Source organism: Lampris incognitus, chromosome 12 (assembly GCF_029633865.1).
Source record: "Lampris incognitus isolate fLamInc1 chromosome 12, fLamInc1.hap2, whole genome shotgun sequence".
In the NCBI taxonomy this organism is placed as follows: Eukaryota; Metazoa; Chordata; class Actinopteri; order Lampriformes; family Lampridae; genus Lampris; species Lampris incognitus.
This window is the reverse complement of record NC_079222.1, coordinates 10,781,795-10,801,631: the sequence shown is the minus strand read 5'-3', so window position 1 is coordinate 10,801,631 and position 19,837 is coordinate 10,781,795. Positions and strand designations below refer to the sequence as shown.

At 46.0% G+C, this 19,837-nt stretch overlaps 1 protein-coding gene across 1 annotated transcript in view; it reads right to left on the bottom strand.

The window, feature by feature from the left end:
• Positions 1-5,295: 5,295 nt before the first annotated feature.
• Positions 5,296-19,837, bottom strand: part of cacna1bb (calcium channel, voltage-dependent, N type, alpha 1B subunit, b) — a 277,440-nt gene continuing 262,898 nt past the window's right edge. The window contains 10 exon segments of the mRNA XM_056290621.1: positions 5,296-5,859; positions 7,436-7,659; positions 9,897-10,158; positions 11,965-12,003; positions 14,887-14,997; positions 15,356-15,485; positions 15,730-15,926; positions 16,109-16,224; positions 16,773-16,919; positions 17,045-17,150. Coding sequence (XP_056146596.1) covers positions 5,296-5,859; positions 7,436-7,659; positions 9,897-10,158; positions 11,965-12,003; positions 14,887-14,997; positions 15,356-15,485; positions 15,730-15,926; positions 16,109-16,224; positions 16,773-16,919; positions 17,045-17,150 — 1,896 coding nt within the window.

Genomic DNA, 19,837 nt, shown 5'->3' with positions numbered 1-19,837 from the left:
CCGCGCGCTGAAACCGATACCGTCTTATAAAAAAAACACTTGCACGTAAAACTGGGGGCAACGCTAGTAGGGGAGACCGTGACGAGGCTGGCGGGGGACCCTGATTTCATCTGATTCAGATGGATATAACGCGCTGCGACTGGCTGGGGAGTCTGCCCGCGTGCAACCAGAGCCTCCCTCGTGGGCTTTCTAATCTGTCTGTGCGCATCAGCACTAACTATTGCTGAACGCAAACTGGGGGCACTTTACCACTATAATACCCTGCAGCAAATCCATCCATCTATCTATCTATCTATCTATCTATCTATCTATCTATCTATCTATCTATCTATCTATCTATCTATCTATCTATCTATCTGTCTGTCTGTCTGTCTGTCTGTCTGTCTGTCTATCTATCTATCTATCTATCTATCTATCTATCTATCTATCTATCTATCTATCTATCTATCTATCTACCAACCTACCTACCTACCTACCTACCTACCTATCTATCTATCTATCTATCTATCTATCTATCTATCTATCTATCTATCTATCTATCTATCTCTCTCTCTCTCTCTCTCTCTCTCTCTCTCTCTCTCTCTCTCTCTCTCTCTCTCTCTCTCTCTCTCTCTCTCTCTCTCTCTCTCTCTCTCTCTCTCTCCCTCCCTCCCTCCCTCCCCCTCTCTCTCTCTCTCTCTCTCTCTCTCTCTCTCTCTCTCTATCTATCCATCAGTCATTTGCTCTGCATGAATTAGTTTAACACTTCAACAGATAACAGGAACTCTATGACGTCCACACACTGTGGCATTTGGAGTAACGAGGAGCCCCGATATCCTCGTATTTCAGTCACCTGCGCACTGACAGCGTTGACGTTAAACCAACTCCGGAGAGGGAGTTAAAGATGCTTCAGGCTTTGTTATCTTCCAGCTGCGAGCGACGTCACACAGCGCCGCCATCACCAGCCAGACGTGCGGGGTGACTTGTCCAGTTACCCGGATTCATGAAGCATAACTGCCCCAGTTCTGCTTCAGCAGCTCTGGGATGATGGACGCACTGCAGACGTCACAGACAACAGAATGGAGGAGGGGGGGGGTACCTATGTCACACCGACGGCATTACTCTTCTTAAAGTTTCTGAACACTTCCCTGAATTAGTTTTAATTGCTTGAAAAAAGAAGAAGGTAAGCAGCGCTAATGAGGGTCGGCTGGGGTTATATGCGCACGTGACGTGCATGTAATTGTGAAAATCCCAAAGCGCGAGGGTGACACAAACCCTCCAGGTGACCACGTACGTCACCACGCGTCCGCACGCTTCGCAGGCGGGCGAGGCGGGTGTGTTCTCGCGTCCCTCTTACCTGACGGCGGCGTCCCGGATCCGGACTCCCCCGCGAAGTCCGCCGGCGCGACATCAGCCAGGGCAGCGCTCACGCCAACGAGCCCCGCGAGGCAAACGGTCCATCTCATCAACCAGCGCGACATCTTGTCGGATGCGGAGACTCGTGTGAGGCGGCTCACACAGCTAATCCTCCCCGATGCAGGCTGCAAGCATGGATTCATTCATTCATTTATTTATCAAAAAATAAAAATAAAAAATGTCGTTGCAGTGTTGACGAGCAAGCGACAACATCACACCCAACACATATTTTGGGGGTCTCTCAAGTGGCTAGACTAGAATTCGTTTTTCTGCAGAAAAAGTGCACCATTCGTCGATAAACAAAACAAAACAAGAGTGTCCTCGCAAAGGGACTTCTTTGCTGTCGTCTTGTTTTCCCAACTAAATTCTCACCCCTCCTCTCAGTCTACATCAGTCGAGACAGCAAGGGGTGCTGTGCTGTTTGTAGTAAGCCCTCTCCTCCGGCAGCCACACAGGGGTACGCCGACGCGCGCCAAATGTGATGCCTGGACGAAGCCACGCCCACCCAGCTGATGTCGCCCAATAAAATCCCTTCGCGTGGGTCCTCGTTTGTGCACTTTTCAGGTAACCCCACTTGGTACCAAACATAGCCGAGGCAAAGTCAGTGCATTTTCATAATTATATCTCTTTATTTAAGGACTTATATCCATACAAAATCTAGTGTTACAGTAGAAATGCCTGGGGTGGCAGTCAGTTAACAGATCAGGCAGCGAAGGACTCGGCCATCCAGGACTCTTTTTCTGAGGCAGAACCTTGCTTCCAGCTCAGTGTTTAAATGCATGTAGCTGTGTTAAAATGGTAGTCAAGCTCATGTTTTCACCTTTCCTGAACCACAGCGGGTTTAAATAGCCAGAAGATACAAACAGGAAACAGAACTGGATGGTGTCAAACGATGCCTTTTTCCCCCCACATGCATGTATTCTTCTTCTTTTTTCTTCTTTTCCTTATTTTCAGAACATGCACACATGACATGTCCAAGATATAGCCACAGTAAAACGGGGTGAGGGATGTAGAGACGAATCTGGTGCAGTTTCAAATTTGGCACCCTGTCCAGGTGGGGTGGGGGGGGGGGGTAGGAATGAAGGTTGAAAATGAAAAAGTCTCTTTCAGATCGATGGCAGGGATGCAGCCAGACCACTCCTCAAACTACAACTACCTACATGGACATTTCTAGACTATGGGACAACTATAGACTCACCTTTACCAAGAGCAGAACCACGCTTGCAGTCACACTGCTGCTACACCTTATTGCCCCCATGTCTGAAATATCACCTTCTCATAGATTACACACAGCTAAAGACTACAAGGAAACAAAACAAAACGTGGATCCTGATTAAATACTCCAATTAAGAACAGGACACGGGTAAAATAATAGCTGGAAGTGATGCAACCATTGTTACGACCTGTTTGTTGGGCCTAACATATGGGCAGCATTTGCAACATACAACTGTATGGCAACACAATGAGCTCCGGAACAATTAAAACGATCGCACAAACATTTTCAGCAAATCTGGCTCGCAACTGGCGGTTTATCTGTCGCTTTCACCACATGCTGTCGTGAGGTCGTTCAATCCGACCCATTATACTGTTTACTCGGCACCATCTAAAAAAAAACAAACTCAAAGTAATATCCAAATATAGTTCTAGCCAGGTCCATAAGGAACACAGATTTTATATTTTGGGAGGTTCTATCTGGGTAGGTGTCATGCAGTCAACTTGCCAACCTCAAAATGCCCTGCGTTTTCACATTGGTAGTAATAGTACTTTCTATATGATTTGTGCCTTAGTGTTTTCAACTGTACATCTTATATTTACAATTTACAACTCTTCATACATACGTCATTATGCAAAATTTGGTCACTATCATGCTAAAGCCTGAACCTGGAGGTTTCCAGCGAGTAAAGCTACAGGACAGATGAAGTGTTGTCTTGTTGCATAGCCCTACATGAAGTCAACAGTCAGCGGCAACAACACAACTCTTCATTTTACCTGTGAACACACAATTACAGCAGATAACCCTAAATACGAACCGCCGCGTAGTACCGCCCTTACGTCACAGACCGGGTAAGGAAACCTGTTTCATTTGGGCAATAATAAAAGAAAATGTCTTCATATACTGTACAGAAACTGACAGACATGTTCGAGAGAGTCAAGTTTCTTCTGAATTTAACTTTTAAAGGTGTCAGACTGTTAGAGCAAACTATTCCTTGTCAACAGGCCGCAGATTCACTTTTCCCCAAATCTTTTTTTTTTGGATTTCCCTCCCTTTTTCTCCCCAATTGTATTTTTTGGCCAGTTACCCCACTCTTCCGAGCCGTCCCGGTCGCTGCTCCATCCCCTCTGCCGACCCGGGGAGGGCTGCAGACTACCACATGTCTCCGCCAATACACGTGGAGTTGCCAGTCGCTTCTTTTCACCAGACAGTGAGGAGTTTCGCCAGGGGGCTGTAGCACGTAGGTGGATCACACTATCCCCCCCAGTCCCCCCCCCCGAACAGGTGCCCTGACCGACCAGAGGAGGCGCTAGTGCAGCAACCAGGACACATATCCACATTCGGCTCCCCACCCGCAGACACAGCCAATTGTGTCTGTAGGGACGCTGGAGGTAACATGGGGATTCAAACCGGCGATCCCCCAAATCTTACCCAACTATCCTCCCATCTCACTCTGGCAGTATATTCAAAGAGAAAGGCAAAAGCTTACTTTACACCCTTGAGCAAAAGTACGGACAGTTTTTGACAAGTTCAAGACCCTGGAATGCACTACAATGCTCATTCTGGATCTGTGATTCTGACTTCACTACCATCAAATTCAGTATGAAAACTATTTTTTTGCATTCTGTCCCTTTTTTTTTTTAGATTCAAAGAAGAGCGTTGATCCTTCCAGACCGGAAAACCACAACCTTTCTATGTACAACCACGTATATCTATACCTCCGACCGTAACTACGCCCATCCTATCCACCACCGGGCTGCATCTTGACCTTACTTTAATACAACTTGAAAGCGAGGCACTTAGTATTCAGCCACACGACTTCAGAAAAGAGTTGACCTAATCCTAAAGTAATTTACATCTGGTACAATTTACACGAGAAGACATCATGAAAACACAAGTCGAACCGTCCTCGTCCCGTTCTGCGCCGACGAGAAATTAATAACTGGCTTGCATGTTTCTCAGAAGAGTGACAATCGTTTCTCTTGCCATGTTGAGACACGAGAGCTGCAGTTCTCCTCCTTCGCGAACATCTATTTCTAGCATCTATTCTGTCCACAGCTGGTGCTGCCTATCTGTGACGGCGTCTTTCGACGGACCGCAAGTTTAACGGCCTCCTGCAGAGAGGAGAAGGATTTGGCTTTAGTGCAGTCATTGTAGACATCTAATCTCATTTACACGGCCATCAATAACAGGGGATTAAGAATGCATTTGGAAGAGCCAACTTTTAAACCAGGGATGGGGCAATCAGACGGCTCTCTGGTGTTGGACGCCGCAAGAAAACACGGTTCAGTGTTTGTTGTGGGGTATTTTGGCTTTTTTCTGTCATCTCCAAAAACAATGATTTTCACTTGCCAAGGCAAAATACTTACAAGGGCTTGAAATGTGCTCTACTTTGCACACACAATTGAAATAATGTTGAATTTCAGTGCAAGAAGGGGGGTAGAAAACAAGTCAATAGTCTTTTTTTCCTTAAAGTGTCCGCTGTATGAAAAGGAAAGAATAACACTACAAAACTGGAATGTTCTCTTCTTTTACAACACTTTCCAGTGGCTTTTTCCTCGGCGTAGGTCCTGTAGTCCTGTATCGGCCACACACCAGCAGGTGTACAGTGACCTGACATCAACATCGATAAGCTGGCCCTTCCACCGCTCGCTCGACCTAAGATACTTCTGCCATGTCCAGCCATGCTAGCACCAGTCCTCCCCTTCTCGCTCCCTGAGACTACCTGTTACTCTGGTGCCAGATCCGGATGCGGTGTTGACCCCCAGGGTGAAGTGGTACCCGTTTGGGACTGCCCCCGCACGGCCCTGTGTTGTTGGTGCAGTTTCAGGGGCCGCAGCTCCATGCAAGGCTGTGGCCGTGTTAGAGGCAGCGGTTCTGGGGGAGCGTCCTCCTCCGTGGGTGCTCACAGCATCCTGGAAGTCATCCACTTCCTCGACAAGGCCTCGAGGCACATCCCGTGGCTGGGGGCTCAGACTGGGGTCCAAGCCAATGCAGGTGACAGGCATCGGGGACTCGTCATGGCCCCCTATTAGGCGGTCATGCTCTGAGAGGCCGCGACTGAGGCGAGAGTGGTGCCCTGTGGTAGTTGTGGTGGTGGCAGTCGACTGGACAGGTGACGAGTTGGCAGTCTTGTAAGCCACAGCGGGGCGAGGGGTGAGAGGGGTCTGGGGGAGCTGTCTGCGACCACGGCCAGGTGTGACGGACCCGGAGGTTTGCGCCGTAGTGCTACCTTTAGCCATACTGCCACCCTGCTGAAAGAAGAAGCACAGTGATAATCAAGGAGTGGACAGGCAGGAAAATACTGGTCAACAAGGACTCGTAGTGATCCGTGAATTTGTCATAAGCAGAACCATACTGGACCATGTCTTAAAGTCTGTCTTTGACTGCACTTTTTCAATTCAGCAGCTAATGTTACATATTATTTACATAGTATCTGGATTGGACATCTAATATTGATATTGTAAAATTTTGCAGCGGACATATTATTTACATAATATCTGGATTGGACAGGCAATATTGATATTGTAAAATTTTGTAAAATTTTGCAGTGGTTGAACCGGGTTAACATTAGCTTGTCTAAATCATGGTTTCAGCGAACCAACAACCCCGAAAATTAATGTGACACATAAGGGGATTGCAGATGTGTGTTTTTTTAAATCTCTTTCAATGGCATTTCCGTGAAATTGTCCCTTGAATTAAATTGCGTGGGCAGCGCTAAGTGACGGACTCCAAGGGAGCTGCTGAGAGAGAACAGATGTGCGGGTGCAGATATAATATATTTTGTCAATTTCATCACAGCTGAGGATTACAATTAGAAAACACAAGCCAACTCTTTTAATATCTTGGAACACCATATCTCTTTAGATGCACTCACTCACAAACTTCTTGGAGGGGTCACAACAACCCCCCCCCCGCAAAAAAATTATGCAGATGGTACAGCTAAATGTGAGACTAAATGTCATTTTATGAGCGAGTTTAAATTCAGTATAATGAGGTGCTTCACATCCAAAAAAGAGGTGAAATAAGGACATTCTGATGATGATTAAGATATGAATTTCCACTGTGCAAATACAGTTAACAAACGATGCCTTGGCCACAGCTCGTGTTTTTGTAGTGGTGTTACATTAGTACAATATAATTACATATATTCCTACTCATAAGCACATGGGACACATACGTACAATAAACATTTACACTTAGCTCAAGAAGACTATTACAGGGGGCGTCCGTTGCAACAGCCCAAGATATACCCCCTGGCCAGACTATACCCGGGGTAGCGTAGCGGTCTATTCCATTGCCTACCAACATGGGGACCCCTGGTTCAAATCCCCATTACCTCTGGCTAGGTTGGGCGTCCCTAAAGACACAATTGGCCGTGTCTGCGGGTGGGAAGCCAGATGTGGGTTACGTGTCTTGGTTGCTGCACTAGCGCCTCCTCTGATCGGTCGGGGCACCTGTTTGGGGAGGGAGGGGGAACTGGGGGGAATAGCGTGATCCTCCCGCACGCTACGTCCCCCTGGTGAAACTCCTCACTGTCAGGTGAAAAGAAGCGGCTGGCGACTCCACATGTATCGGAGGAGGCATGTGGTAGTCTGCAGCCCTCCCCGGCTCGGCAGAGGGGGTGGAGCAGCGACCGAGACGGCTCGGAGAGCGGGGTGACTGACCAAGTACAATTGTGGGAGAAAAGGGGGGAAAACAATCTAAAATAAAAAATAAAAAGAAGACTATTACAGTGTACGCTTGCATTTGCAGTGCTGAAACCTCTGATCAAGGTGGTGCTGCCACTCCCTAACTGCCCCTTAACAAGAGGAGCGTCTGTCTCACCTGCTTGCCAAGGGCGGAGTCCTGACCCTCCCCAGGGGAGGTGGATCGACTCGGGCCGGCAGACTTGGCATGGCACTGCTCCCTGCTGCTGTAGCGCTCGCAGGAGTAGTAGCGCTGCTTCTCTCCTGCTGCCGAGTGGTGCCTCCTCTCATGAGACCGGCCGCGATCCCGCTCTCTCGCCCGCTCTCTAGATGAACTGCCAGCCGGAGGGTCGGCGGGTACAGCTGAGGAGAGACAGTCACACATATGATGCAAAGGAAATGGTAGACTGGGGTCTGTGTGTGAGGAGGGGGTGCATGCATGTTTATCTGCAGGGCGTTTCTAAGCCATGGGTTTGAGCCAGTAAATTTATAGCTGCATAAAACAAAATACCATGAGGGCATAACCATGTCTGACTTTGGACTACTTCTTGTTTTCAGATTAAAACCCCGATGACAGAAAATGTTCAAGAGGCTGTTCGTCACTGTAATGTGTCACGTTCTCCCACTCCTACGCTTAGTTGAAGTAACCGAGAGTCCCCCTCTCTCTCTTTCTCTCTCATAAAAAACACACACACACTTGCTATCCTGTCACTCGTCCCTCACTTCAGCAGCTCCACAGGGGGCCACTAGATCTTCTGCTGTCCTCCTAAGAAGTACCCATAAATCCTCGAGTTTAGTCTGTCCACCGTGGCCTTTTATCTGCGCAACAAAGCCCAGCTGCTGCCCTCCAACGTTAACACAAAAAACAACCAGTCACCAGCTATGGGGCCAAATCACTCCAGCAGATGACCCCCTGACGGCACGCCGCTTTATTCAGCGGGCTCGACCCTGTGAAGAATGATAATATAACGGTAATATTACATTCAGTCTTGAAAGTTCACTTTTAACAGAACAAGTGAAACAACCTGCCGTTGGCGTGAAGTAATTTCCGTTATTTTTGGTCTCTCTTAGCTGGAAATGATCTGACAAATGTCCACCAGAGGGGAAGACCCTGCCGCATACCTCACTCTGTGGACCCCGACTCAGGTTGTCCTGCCTCGAACGAGTTCATTGTGAGCAGAAGACATGACCTCATCCAACAAACAGGGGATGAGGGCGGCTACACCAACAATCTGTATTCAAAGCAAGAAACGCACACGTGTGTGTGTGTGTGTGTGTGTATGTGTGTGAGAGAGAGAGTACATATGTCTGCACATATGCCTATATCCAGGTGCGTTTGTGTGCAACGCAGAGATCCACGGCACCTGTGAAGGATGACAAAACTATGATTCTCTGCGAGGCTCGCCTTGCCTCTGTTCTCCAGCTTGGAGCAAGAGGGTGATTTACTCTCATGCAGTTGTACCTGCCTCATCTGTATGTGTAAAACTATGTACGTCGGGTATCGAGCAGCCGTCCCAGCATCTATTAGAAAGCTTAAGACTGTGTTTTGTAACTGTCTCTCTCTCGGTCAGGGTACAAAGGGAGCGACCGACACAAATCAGAAAAATCAAATCCCCACCGAAGGAGATTCTCCCCTGGGAGCTCGTAACTCTCTTTGCTAGTCAGACGGAAAGCTTGACATGCAAAATCCCTGGTTTGACTCCTCCGGGGAAGTGCAACAGTAACCCCTTTTCCTACCTAACCTGATCATGGACCCTTAATCCCAAAAGAAATTCATACCACTACGGGAATGCGTCGCCATCCCATCCTTCTCTCTGAATGGAAGTGATATCTTGGTTCTGTAAGGACATGCCGCTTGTTCTCTTATTCATGTTCACTCCTAAGCAGCTTCACACTGGACTATCTCGCTGGGCACCCTTAGACCCTTTTTAAACTGTAGGGAAATGTGACATTAGACAAGATGTTCTATGCACAAACAAGATGAGCTGTAGCTAATAAAAAAAAAAATTTAAAAAAAATCTTAACCTTTCTTGGATCGGTCACGCGAGAAAGACAGAAAATACAGGATGAAAAGAGCGAGGATGGTATACAGAGCAAATGTTCCTGAATCAGATCCAGGATGTTAAAGCCAGGTCTGAGTCCACATGGCAGAGATGTGGTACAATGACAGCTACTTTTACTTCACTACTTCCTCCTCCTCTTCATCTTGCAACTACTACTTCATCCATTACCAATGGGATCTCTTGATGCATGGTCAATTATACGGGTGTAGAATCACCAATAGCAATTTCACAGTCTTGGTCTCTCTAATTAATTGTAGCTCTAATTCATGGTAATGGCAATTTGCATATGAAACCTGTGTTAGATTGCCGGTTTCGGTCGTTATGCAACGGTGCTGTTTGTAAGGGTGGGGGTACCTGCAGTCAGCTTAGACTGATGAAGTCACCTATATGAGTGATGAAACGTTTCTCCCTTGTGTCCAGATGAACTGATTCATTCTTTTGGGGGTACCAATAGAATCCATTCACTATAAGACTTTAGAAGTGCCCATGCAGGTTTACATTTCAGGAGCACAGGATTTTAATGATACACGTCCTCACCGGTAGTGCTGGGAGGCTGCATTGAGGCTGTTCTATCGAGAGACTTCTGTTTCTTCTCCTTGTCTTTTTCTCTCCGTCGATGGCAGCGGTGGTGGTGGTGATGGTGGTGGGTTTTGTCATGGCCTTGGACCTGCCCTTGACCTGTCGAGCACTGGGCCTGGCTGGGTCGATCCAGGCAATACTCTTTCAGACTCACCTCCTGAGAGTGTTGAGGATTCAGTGAGGATGCTGAGCGCCTGATTGGGCTGAGGTCGGCGATTGGCTACGAGGAAAGGAGAGAGGTGGACAGTTGTAAGTGGAATATAGAGGAGTTGGGTGACTGTGGTGAAACACCTGAGCCACTGCTACTGGATCACCAAACTATCCACAAGACACAAAGGAGGCACATATAGTGGACACCGTTCTGGTTCGAGACCGATATTCAACCCGCCCTTGTTGAAACACAAATGTTTAAAGGTTCGAGGAGAATGAACAAGCATTTCTGTCTGATACCCGAATACTCACTGCTGCTTGTCATTATTCAACATGGCACAAATTTTGAGCACAAGAACAAAACTTGTCAGTGACTATAAGCTAGCAGGTTCCTCTGCTAGTAATAAGAATAAGGCAGGGTGTTGACACTGGCCTCACTTTAATTCACACTCTTGTTCAGGTACTTCCTCAAGAATTTACCTCTAAGCTTGAAGAAATTAATAATAGATACACGGCAGTGCATCTCAAATGTCATCACAAAATAACTGAAGCTTTGTAGAACACTTTTTCTTTTTTTTTTTTTACCAATTAATGATTAGCTAGGAAAACCCATTAAATTTCCAATTTCACAATGTATGTAAGTACACATCGGTCTTTAAATTACTAGTACAAATATCAATAACAAAAGTGGCATTGAGAAGAGTGTCTCGACCCCACATAATTCTTATCTAACTGACCAGCACGAGCTACCAGGTAATAGAGACCAGTGTGGTAGAGACCTGGAACAGTAACTTAGCTTTGTCTCCACCTGCTGGCTGCAGCCTGCTTAAAATGCACAACATATTTTATCAAGATTGAGTTTTATAATATATATATATATATATATATATATATATATATATATATATATATATATATATAATTTTTAAGCTAGATTTTTATGTTGTGTTGGTGGAGTGTGAGGTGGTTATGCTGTTCCATTACCTCCAGTCACATGGTCCAACCCATAGCTACAGTCAGTATTTGAAACAAAATATTTCCACAGTGACACTGCAAAAAAATGTTCAACCTCACATGTCATGCAATATTGCACGCTGTCTCAAATCCTTTTTTTTTATACAACAGGGCTCATCTTCCAATAGGGTGAAACTATTTATTTTTCCTTGCACTCCTGAGTAAACCTAAGTGTTATCCTACAGCAAATGCTTAAATACCTGCCCACTACAAACCCCAATTGCAGGCAGACATAATAGTAGTAATCACAACAGTAGGAATTTGCTTTGGACTCGAGCGACATCATGCCATTCCACAAGATTTTTTTTTCCCCACAAGAAAAATAAGATTTAAGCTTGACTGCAATATTAAATGACATTTAAAGATGGACATTTTGTGCAGTGGAATGTAAAAAAAGTACAATTATCTTAAAGCAGGACAGCAGCAGTGTTGCCCCAGTCTGTTATCACAACTAATCACTGACTCACAAAACTATACAAAAAAACAAAACAAAAAAAAACACAACACCACATTTCAATTTAAAGCGGTAATACTTAATTCAATGGTTCAAAACAGGACAGAGTGCTTGGGATACCCTGGGCACAAGAACGTTTTTCCAGGGCTGCAATACAATACTGTAGTTCCTGATGCAGGTTGTCCGGGTGTCTAATGTATAAATCACCCATCCCAATAAATAGTTCTAGTCTCATTGTAGTGTCACTTTGTCCGTGGTCACGGATGGAAAGAGTGTGTAAACTCTGCACTATGATGACAGGAGCACATAGAGGCAAACACAGACATGGGAAGAGGAGACAGTAGAGAGAGAGAGCGAGAGAGAGACAGAGAGAGAGCGAAAGAGAGAGAGACAACAGGTGGTACATACTGCCAGGTGGGTCCCAGGGGCGTGGCGAGGGTGGCTCCGCTGTCAGACAACACACAGGAGGGAGGTGGGCAAAAATTAGCCATGGGCATCAAATCAGGGTAGAGGGAATACAGAACAGAAGAAACGGAAAGAGGAGAGGAGGGGAAAACGGATATATTGTAGAAAGGATATTGAGACAGGAAGAACATAAAAGGCTTAGAGAGGGGTCACCGTGAAAAAAAAACAAAAGAGAGACAGTGGCAGGGATGCGAGAGGGCAGAAATACTGAAAGACAACAAAACAGACGGATGCTTAGATGTGCCAGCGCGAGGCTGCACAGACAGGACAGGACGCGTGTGGTACGTCAAGTAATGCAAACAAAATAATAGAAAGAAAACCATCAGAACTGCCGCGGCACCGAAGAAGGTGAAGAAATGGAAGCTGGTGAGTGAGATCATACAATAAATGGACTGCTGTGACAACCCTGCACCAGTGCAATCTTGTTGAGCATTTTGTCTAGTGATGAAACACAGTGTAACATGTAAAAATCAATGATGAGTTATGCTTCTGGAGGTTTATAATCTGTTTAAGGTGGACTACAGGAATTTAGGAAACCTTTTATTGGCAGCAAAACATTCTTTCAAAACATACAACTAAAAGAGAAATAATTAAGTTCTGCATTATTTCCACTCAGGACTGCACATGTTATAGTAAACTCAACTGATCAACGGTTATGCAAACTGTAATCAATTTCTACACTCAACACATATCCATCCATCCATCCATCATCCAAACCGCTTATCCTACTCAGGGTTGTGGGATGATGGAGCCTATCCCAGCAAGTCACTGGGTGGCAGGTGGGGAGACACCCTGGACAGGCCGCCAGTCCATCCCAGGGCTGACACACACACACACACACACACACACATACATACACACACACACACACACACACACACACACATTCACACCTAGGGAAATTTAGTATGGCTGAGTCACCTGACCTACATGTCTTTGGACTGTGGGAGGAAACCGGAGCACCCGGACGAAACCCACACAGACGCGGGGAGAACATACAAACTCCACACAGAGGACGACCCGGGATGACCCCCAAGGTTGGATCAGCCCGGGGCTCGAACCCAGGACCTTCTTGCTGTGAGGCGACCGCACTAACCACTGCGCCACCGTGCCGCCTCAATACAATATGTGGGTCAAAAACTAGTGACTAATTTCTTATGTTAAAAAGCATTTAAGAATGAAGAAGAAAAACATTTAATGGAAGAGGATTAAGGACATTCATTTGATATGCTAATAGTGATATCTTTTTTTCGATTTCTTTTTTTCTTTTCTTTTCTGTCAGCCTACAGCATATGGGATGCAAATCATAACACTGCCCGGAACATAATAAATATACAGGTCACTACACTGGAAACCATAGAGCACCCCCTCTTTGCTTTGCAAATAAGAAAAAGGTTGCACATTTGCATATTTTTTATGTGCTAAATATAATCTAGCATGCCTTCATGCAACCTGACATCGGCAGAGCAAGTGAGGACTGACTTGTTGGTGGAAAACTAACACCTTTGGACAGTTTTGAATTGTAATCCTGTGTCTGAGGGACTAACAGTTTTCACCTTAGCCCCATCGTATCACTTATTTTAATCAACCAACTGAGGATCTTATCCTGACCGTTTACCCCTTACAATTATGTCTCGCTTTTTGTCTTTTCTCCCCAATTGTATCCGATCAATTACCCCACTCTTCCGAGCCGTCCCATCGCTGCTCCACCCCCTCTGCCGATCCCCGGGGAGGGCTGCAGACTACCACATGCCTCCTCCAACACGTGGAGTCGCCAGCCGCTTCTTTGCACCTGACAGTGAGGAGTTTCACCAGGGGGACGTAGCACGTGGGAGGATCATGCTATTCCCCCCAGTTGCCCCTCCCCCCCTGAACGGGCACTCCGACCAACCAGAGGAGGCGCTAGCTAGTGCAGCGACCAGGACACATACCCACATCCAGCTTCCCACCCGCAGACACGGCCAATTGTGTCTGTAGGGACACCCGACCAAGCCGGAGGTAACACTTGGATTCAAACCGCCCATCCCTGTGTTAGTAGGCAACTGAATAGACCACTACGCTACCTGGATACCCCCCCCCCCCAATCCTTATTTCTTTTACTTAGGTCTTCCCACCTGCCGTCCAATGACTGCTGGGATAGGCTCCAGCATCCCCACAACCCTGAGTAGGATAAGCAGTTTGGATAATGGACGGACGTGTAATTTGACCCAAAAACAGTGTGTACATTCTGTTGTCATTATCATTATCATCACCATCCTTATTAACATGCATTTGTAATGACACAATTATCCTCACACAGCTCAGGGAGATGTTTGTCTCAGTTGTTGAGGATTTGACATTAACATTTGAGATCTTGGTAAAGGCTCACTGAGGTCGCAGTTGTGTTCAATTTATTTACCTGCTCAGTAAATGTTGTTTTGAGCTTGTCAGACCTGAGAGGGGTGAGGTCGGCAAGCCGAGCTGATGTGGACTGACAGGAAGCTAGCCTGCCTTTGTAGCCTGTGGCTGCTTTTACTAATTCATCTCTCTTCCTTATAGTAGTGTCTCTCTACCGCTCAGCATTCTGTTGGTCTTTCTCAGCCCTTTCTGATGTGCATTACCTCGGTCCTGTATTCAATTTCATGCTAAACACTCATTTTGGTTTTGTTTTTTTTCACTCATGTCACAGCAGCCATTTCTTTCACAATTCAGTATTGTCAGTTTTGTCACACCGATAAATCCCAAGATATTCACAGTGTCAGCATTTTCTAAGGCTGATGCGATCATATGAAAATGCGGCCTTGTGAGCACAGCTGTCGCTAAAGCAGATGAGAAGCCTCCTCTGTGAGCAACAGGGCAGGGTGCAATGAATAATGGAGAGCTTACATAATATTCAGCGTTGAGTCTCGGCATTGAGGCTGCTCGGCTGTGTTCCTCCAGGCAAGGATATCCCTCAGTATCTGAATTATTCTCAACCTGTTTCATCTCAACCGTTTCCTGGAAAAACAACAAAGTTCCTTACAGAACATGACAAGACTAGACAAGGCCAAGACACAGCTTTCAAAGATTGGACATGTAATATGCCTGACTAAAACAGAATATGCTTCTGTGTGTATATATGTCCTTGTGTGTTTGTAATTGTATCTATATTTTGTGTTAATGTGGCTCACTGTCATTGTAAAATATGGCAGCAATTCACATCAAGTTGGAATGCGACAAAAATGATGAGGAAGTTCAAATTTGGAGTAGCGAGTCCATTTAAGTGTTTTCTTTCTGCATTTTGACATCTTATTATTTGAGAGATAGGATGTTTTTGCGATGATATGGTGTGAGTATAAGGTTGGTGTTTGCATACCTGAGGTTTGGTAGAGTATGGCACATCCTCTGACTGGCCCCTCTGCAGATTCCTCCTGCCCTTGGGCCTCTGGGCTGCCTGAGATACATCTCCAGACTGAGAATGTTTTATGGCACTTCTCCGACTTAGTCTGTACACAAACACAAAACAGCACTGACTAAAATATCAACCATGGTCAGCCATGATAACAATGATTCTGTTACAGACCGTCACTGTCTGCATGTTTAAATGCCAGTTTTGGTTCGGGGTGTGACAGTATTTGGTCAGCTTGGCAAGCTTATGACGATACAATGGCTTCAAACAAGGAGCCATTCTATTTCAAAATATATGGTGAATGCCTCAATGAAAGAGCAACATGCTGGAGGGCAACTTACAGTGCATCCCTATTGGTTAGGGAAGTGGCTATGGTGGTGGTGGTGGTAGAGGTTGTGGTGGTGGTGGACAGGGCCTCAGGCTGGAAGACTGGTTCAGGCTGAGTTGGGGGTGGTGGCCTGGAAGTAGAGACTGGTGGCGCTGCTTCCTGTATGTGAGTTAAGGGCAGCATAGGGCGGAAAAGGGCCGCCATCTTGCTCTGGAGAGAATCAAACGCAAATGTCGTAACTGTCTTGCGTCAACAGAATTTTGAACTGAAATTAAAATGAAGTAACAATGACATACAGTGGACAACTACTGCACCTCTGAACTGGACTAATGAAGTACACACTTTTTCAAAATGTTTTCTCAATACTTCCTATGAGCCGTTTTGCAGTTTACGTGTTGTACCTGAGGTCCTGAAGATTGCTGTTGTTGGAGTCTCTTGGCACGATTCAGCTTATAGTAATCAAAGATCATTAGGGCAGCGTAGACCTTCCCCACAGTAAGCTCATTGTCTGCAGGTGGAGAGAGGGACAGAGAAAAATGCAGTTTACAGTATGAGGGAAGTTTCTTCTATTTGCCACTAGATGGCAGAGGAGGAGCTGTAAAGTATGAAAAGGAAGCAATGAGGAAGATGTGTAAGGTGTTGGACCTATGTGAGTTTGTGCTGCATAGTACTTGAGATGCTGGCTAGAAAAGGAGTAGCACAGATGATGCAAAATAGTCAGTGCCAGAGCTGTATATAGAAGATGTGGAAGGAAACAGCAGGCAGATAAAGTTTACGAAGAAAATGGGAGGCATTCAACACATCGCCAAATGAGCATGGACACATAGAATGACTGGTTTTGAGGGAGTTCAGGATGCCACTTCCTCTATCTGCCCCGAGTCGTTCTCTCACAGACACACAGACATAAACAGACACACACACACAGCTGCATACCAAAACACACACTCATACTTATAACCTCCATCTCTTCAAACACCTGCACACACATTATTTACATGCGCATACACAAGTCCGAAGGCATCAACACAACTTGGTTTGTATACGCATACCATACACACAACACAGACACACACAGTCACAGATGTGCACACTTACGCTTGTGTGGTGTCACCAGTAGGTCTATAGTCTTCTGTGGCAGGCTGGGCCAGACTCTGCTGATCTCTCTCTTCAGGTCAGCATCGCACAAACGCTGTGCCAGGACCCCTAGAGACAAGCTCAGAAACATGTCATTTCAAATCTGCACCAAAGAAGTCATCACCACCATATTACCGTCACATTCATGATTCCAGGCATACGAGATTGTGGAAGTTGCAGTCTGGGTCTCTTACCAGATGCCAGTTTGATTTCCAGGGCTGTGCGGATCAGGGCCATCAGTGTGGAGGTGAAGTGTACTGTGTTGTCATCAGCAATGGGCATATTCATCTTCACCAGTCGCTGAGAGGGACAGAAGCAAAGGGATGGACCATGAACCGAAACCAAATGATCGATAACACAAAGGGGGTTCTGTATGCTGGATTTTGGACTTCATATGATATCGACCATGTTTAATGCCAATTTGCTAACCAAATATCAATTATTTGAGGATTATGGAGAGGTAAAAACAAAATCCCAGAATCTTGCAATAAATGTTGACTGTTCTCTCAAGTCAGTTCAACAAATTGTGTGCTGATTTTACACCTTGACTATCTGTTATTGTTGTTTCCCACAATAATCAGAAAGTCTAACTTGTGCAGTTTGCCCAGATCCAGTGGTCACTTGGATAGTTTTGTTCCAGTCCAGCATACAAAAGTGTTTTCTAGAAACACAAAACACCAGGTGGAGAATATTTACAGTCCATGCAAACAAGACCTTTGCATCCACCAGGCTTCTCTCTCTGTTAACAGCATTTAGACAGATGCTTATGGCAGCCCATGTTTATTGCTGCTACCGTTGCTGGGAGACAACTGAACACCCATGTAAGTAAGGCTCAGTACGCTTTTCTTAACAGATGGAATATTATTAACTTACTATGCTTTTTTTTTTGGACCCCCCCCCCTTCTCCTAATTGTATCCAGCCAATTACCCCATTCTTCCGGGCCGTCCCAGTCGCTGCTCCACCCCCTCTGCCAGTCCGGGGAGGGCTACAGACTACCACATGTCTCCTCTGATACATGTGGAGTCGCCAGCCACTTCTTTTCACCTCGCTAGTGCAGCGACCGGGACACGTACCCACATCCGGCTTCCCACCCGCAGACACGGCCAATTGTGTCTGTAGGGACGCCCGACCAAGTCGGAGGTAAAACGGGGATTCGAGCTGGCGATCCCCGTGTTGGTAGGCAACAGAATAGACCGCTACGCCACCCAGACGCCCCAATTCATTTTTATTTTGAATAGTTACAAATGACACCGGAAAGAGAGGGTGACGGTGGACATAAAGCTTTAGAAATATAATACTGTTCCATATTATTTCTATTTCACAACCTTCCTTTGATACATCAGAATGATGTACTCCTACAAATGTAGTAGTAACAATGATACTACTAGTAGTTCTTTCTACACATGAGTACACATTGACTACAAAATGCAAGAAATGACAAGACAGCATACATCCATGCAACCATGATGGCTATTATATACTATCATATTCACACTGTATGACAGTACAGTGTGAATGAGTTCATGTTCTCATGAAGATGAGGATCAGACACATTGTTCACACAGTGAGACCAGCGGGATGATGAAGACATTCATGTAGATCTTCTAGTTAGAAAAACAGAGCTGGCAGCAGAGCAACAAAGATGCACACAGACACAGAGAGAGACAGGCAGTACAGTAGGAAGATGAGAGCTTGTGGTTCCACTTCAAGGTCTTCAAGTCAATAGGCAAATCACAAATGAGGCAAGAGAGCGAACATCCATGCCGGGGCTGTAACAACGCAGATGAAGACACTGAGAGAGGACGGCGTGGAGAGGAGTGGGGGGAGGAGGAGAGAAGGGGTTGCTGGGTTGATTGGAAACCATCTAGGCATGCATGGCTTCATACATAGAGCCCGAAACAGAGAAAGCTGGAGAGTCACGAGACGTCAGAATGTATGGGCGCAAAAAAACAAACAACACTGAAGCAAATACAAACAGACACAAACATCACACCCCCACATACAAGGCCTGGCCTTCCCGTACCCATCTACCGTCTATGTCCAAGCATGGGTACACACATATCAATATAGACACACTCATACACAGCGGAGTAACTGCAGGGAGATGAGGGAGGAGGAATCCCCGGTGAGGAGGGCACAAAGATCATTTAGGAGAGACTGTAAAGCTCAGCTTGCAGACAGAGTGTTAAATAGCACGTTGAAATCAGAGTGTTAAGAGTTGGACAGCTATGATACTCTGGGAGGGCAGTATTCATTAGGGAAGGGGTTTAACAGGGACCGACTTCTCGACGGGAGCAAAGTCAGACAGGGGAGGAAAAAAATAAAGAATTAAAAAGAGGGCGGAAAAAAAACACCCTCCTTTATTCTCGCTTCAGTGCACTGCTGTTCTCTCTGCCTTTCCTCATATCTTTCCCCGTCAATTCATCTCTCAGAAGCAGGAGCTATGTTGTGGAGACTCAAGACACATCAGCTCCAACTAGTCACTTTGCAGACGTTTTAACTGGGACAAGGGCACGGTCACTTTAACCGTGATTCATGCAGACAGCTCTGCATGAACTGGGGCCACTCATATGAAGCGGGCATGCTAAGAGGTATGCAGATGGCACACCTGAACCTGTTTGTACTGTTAGCAAGGCAAGGGTGCTTGCATCATAACTACACACTACAACCTGACAAACAGATAGTTTATATATGAATGATAAAAAAAAAAGTTTTTTTTTTAATTTTCACTTTCTTAACAGTAGATGTAGATGTCATTTTTTTCTTTTTGGAATTTTCCCCCATTTTCTTCCCGGTTGTATGTGGCCAGTTGCCCCACTCTTCCGAGCCATCTCGGTCGCAGCTCCACCCCCTCTGCCGATCCCGGGGGGCTGCAGACTACCACAGGTTTCCTCCGATACACGTGGAGTTGCCGGCCACTTCTTTTCACCTGACAGTGAGGAGTTTCGCCAGGGGGACGTAGCACGTGGGAGGATCACGCTATTCC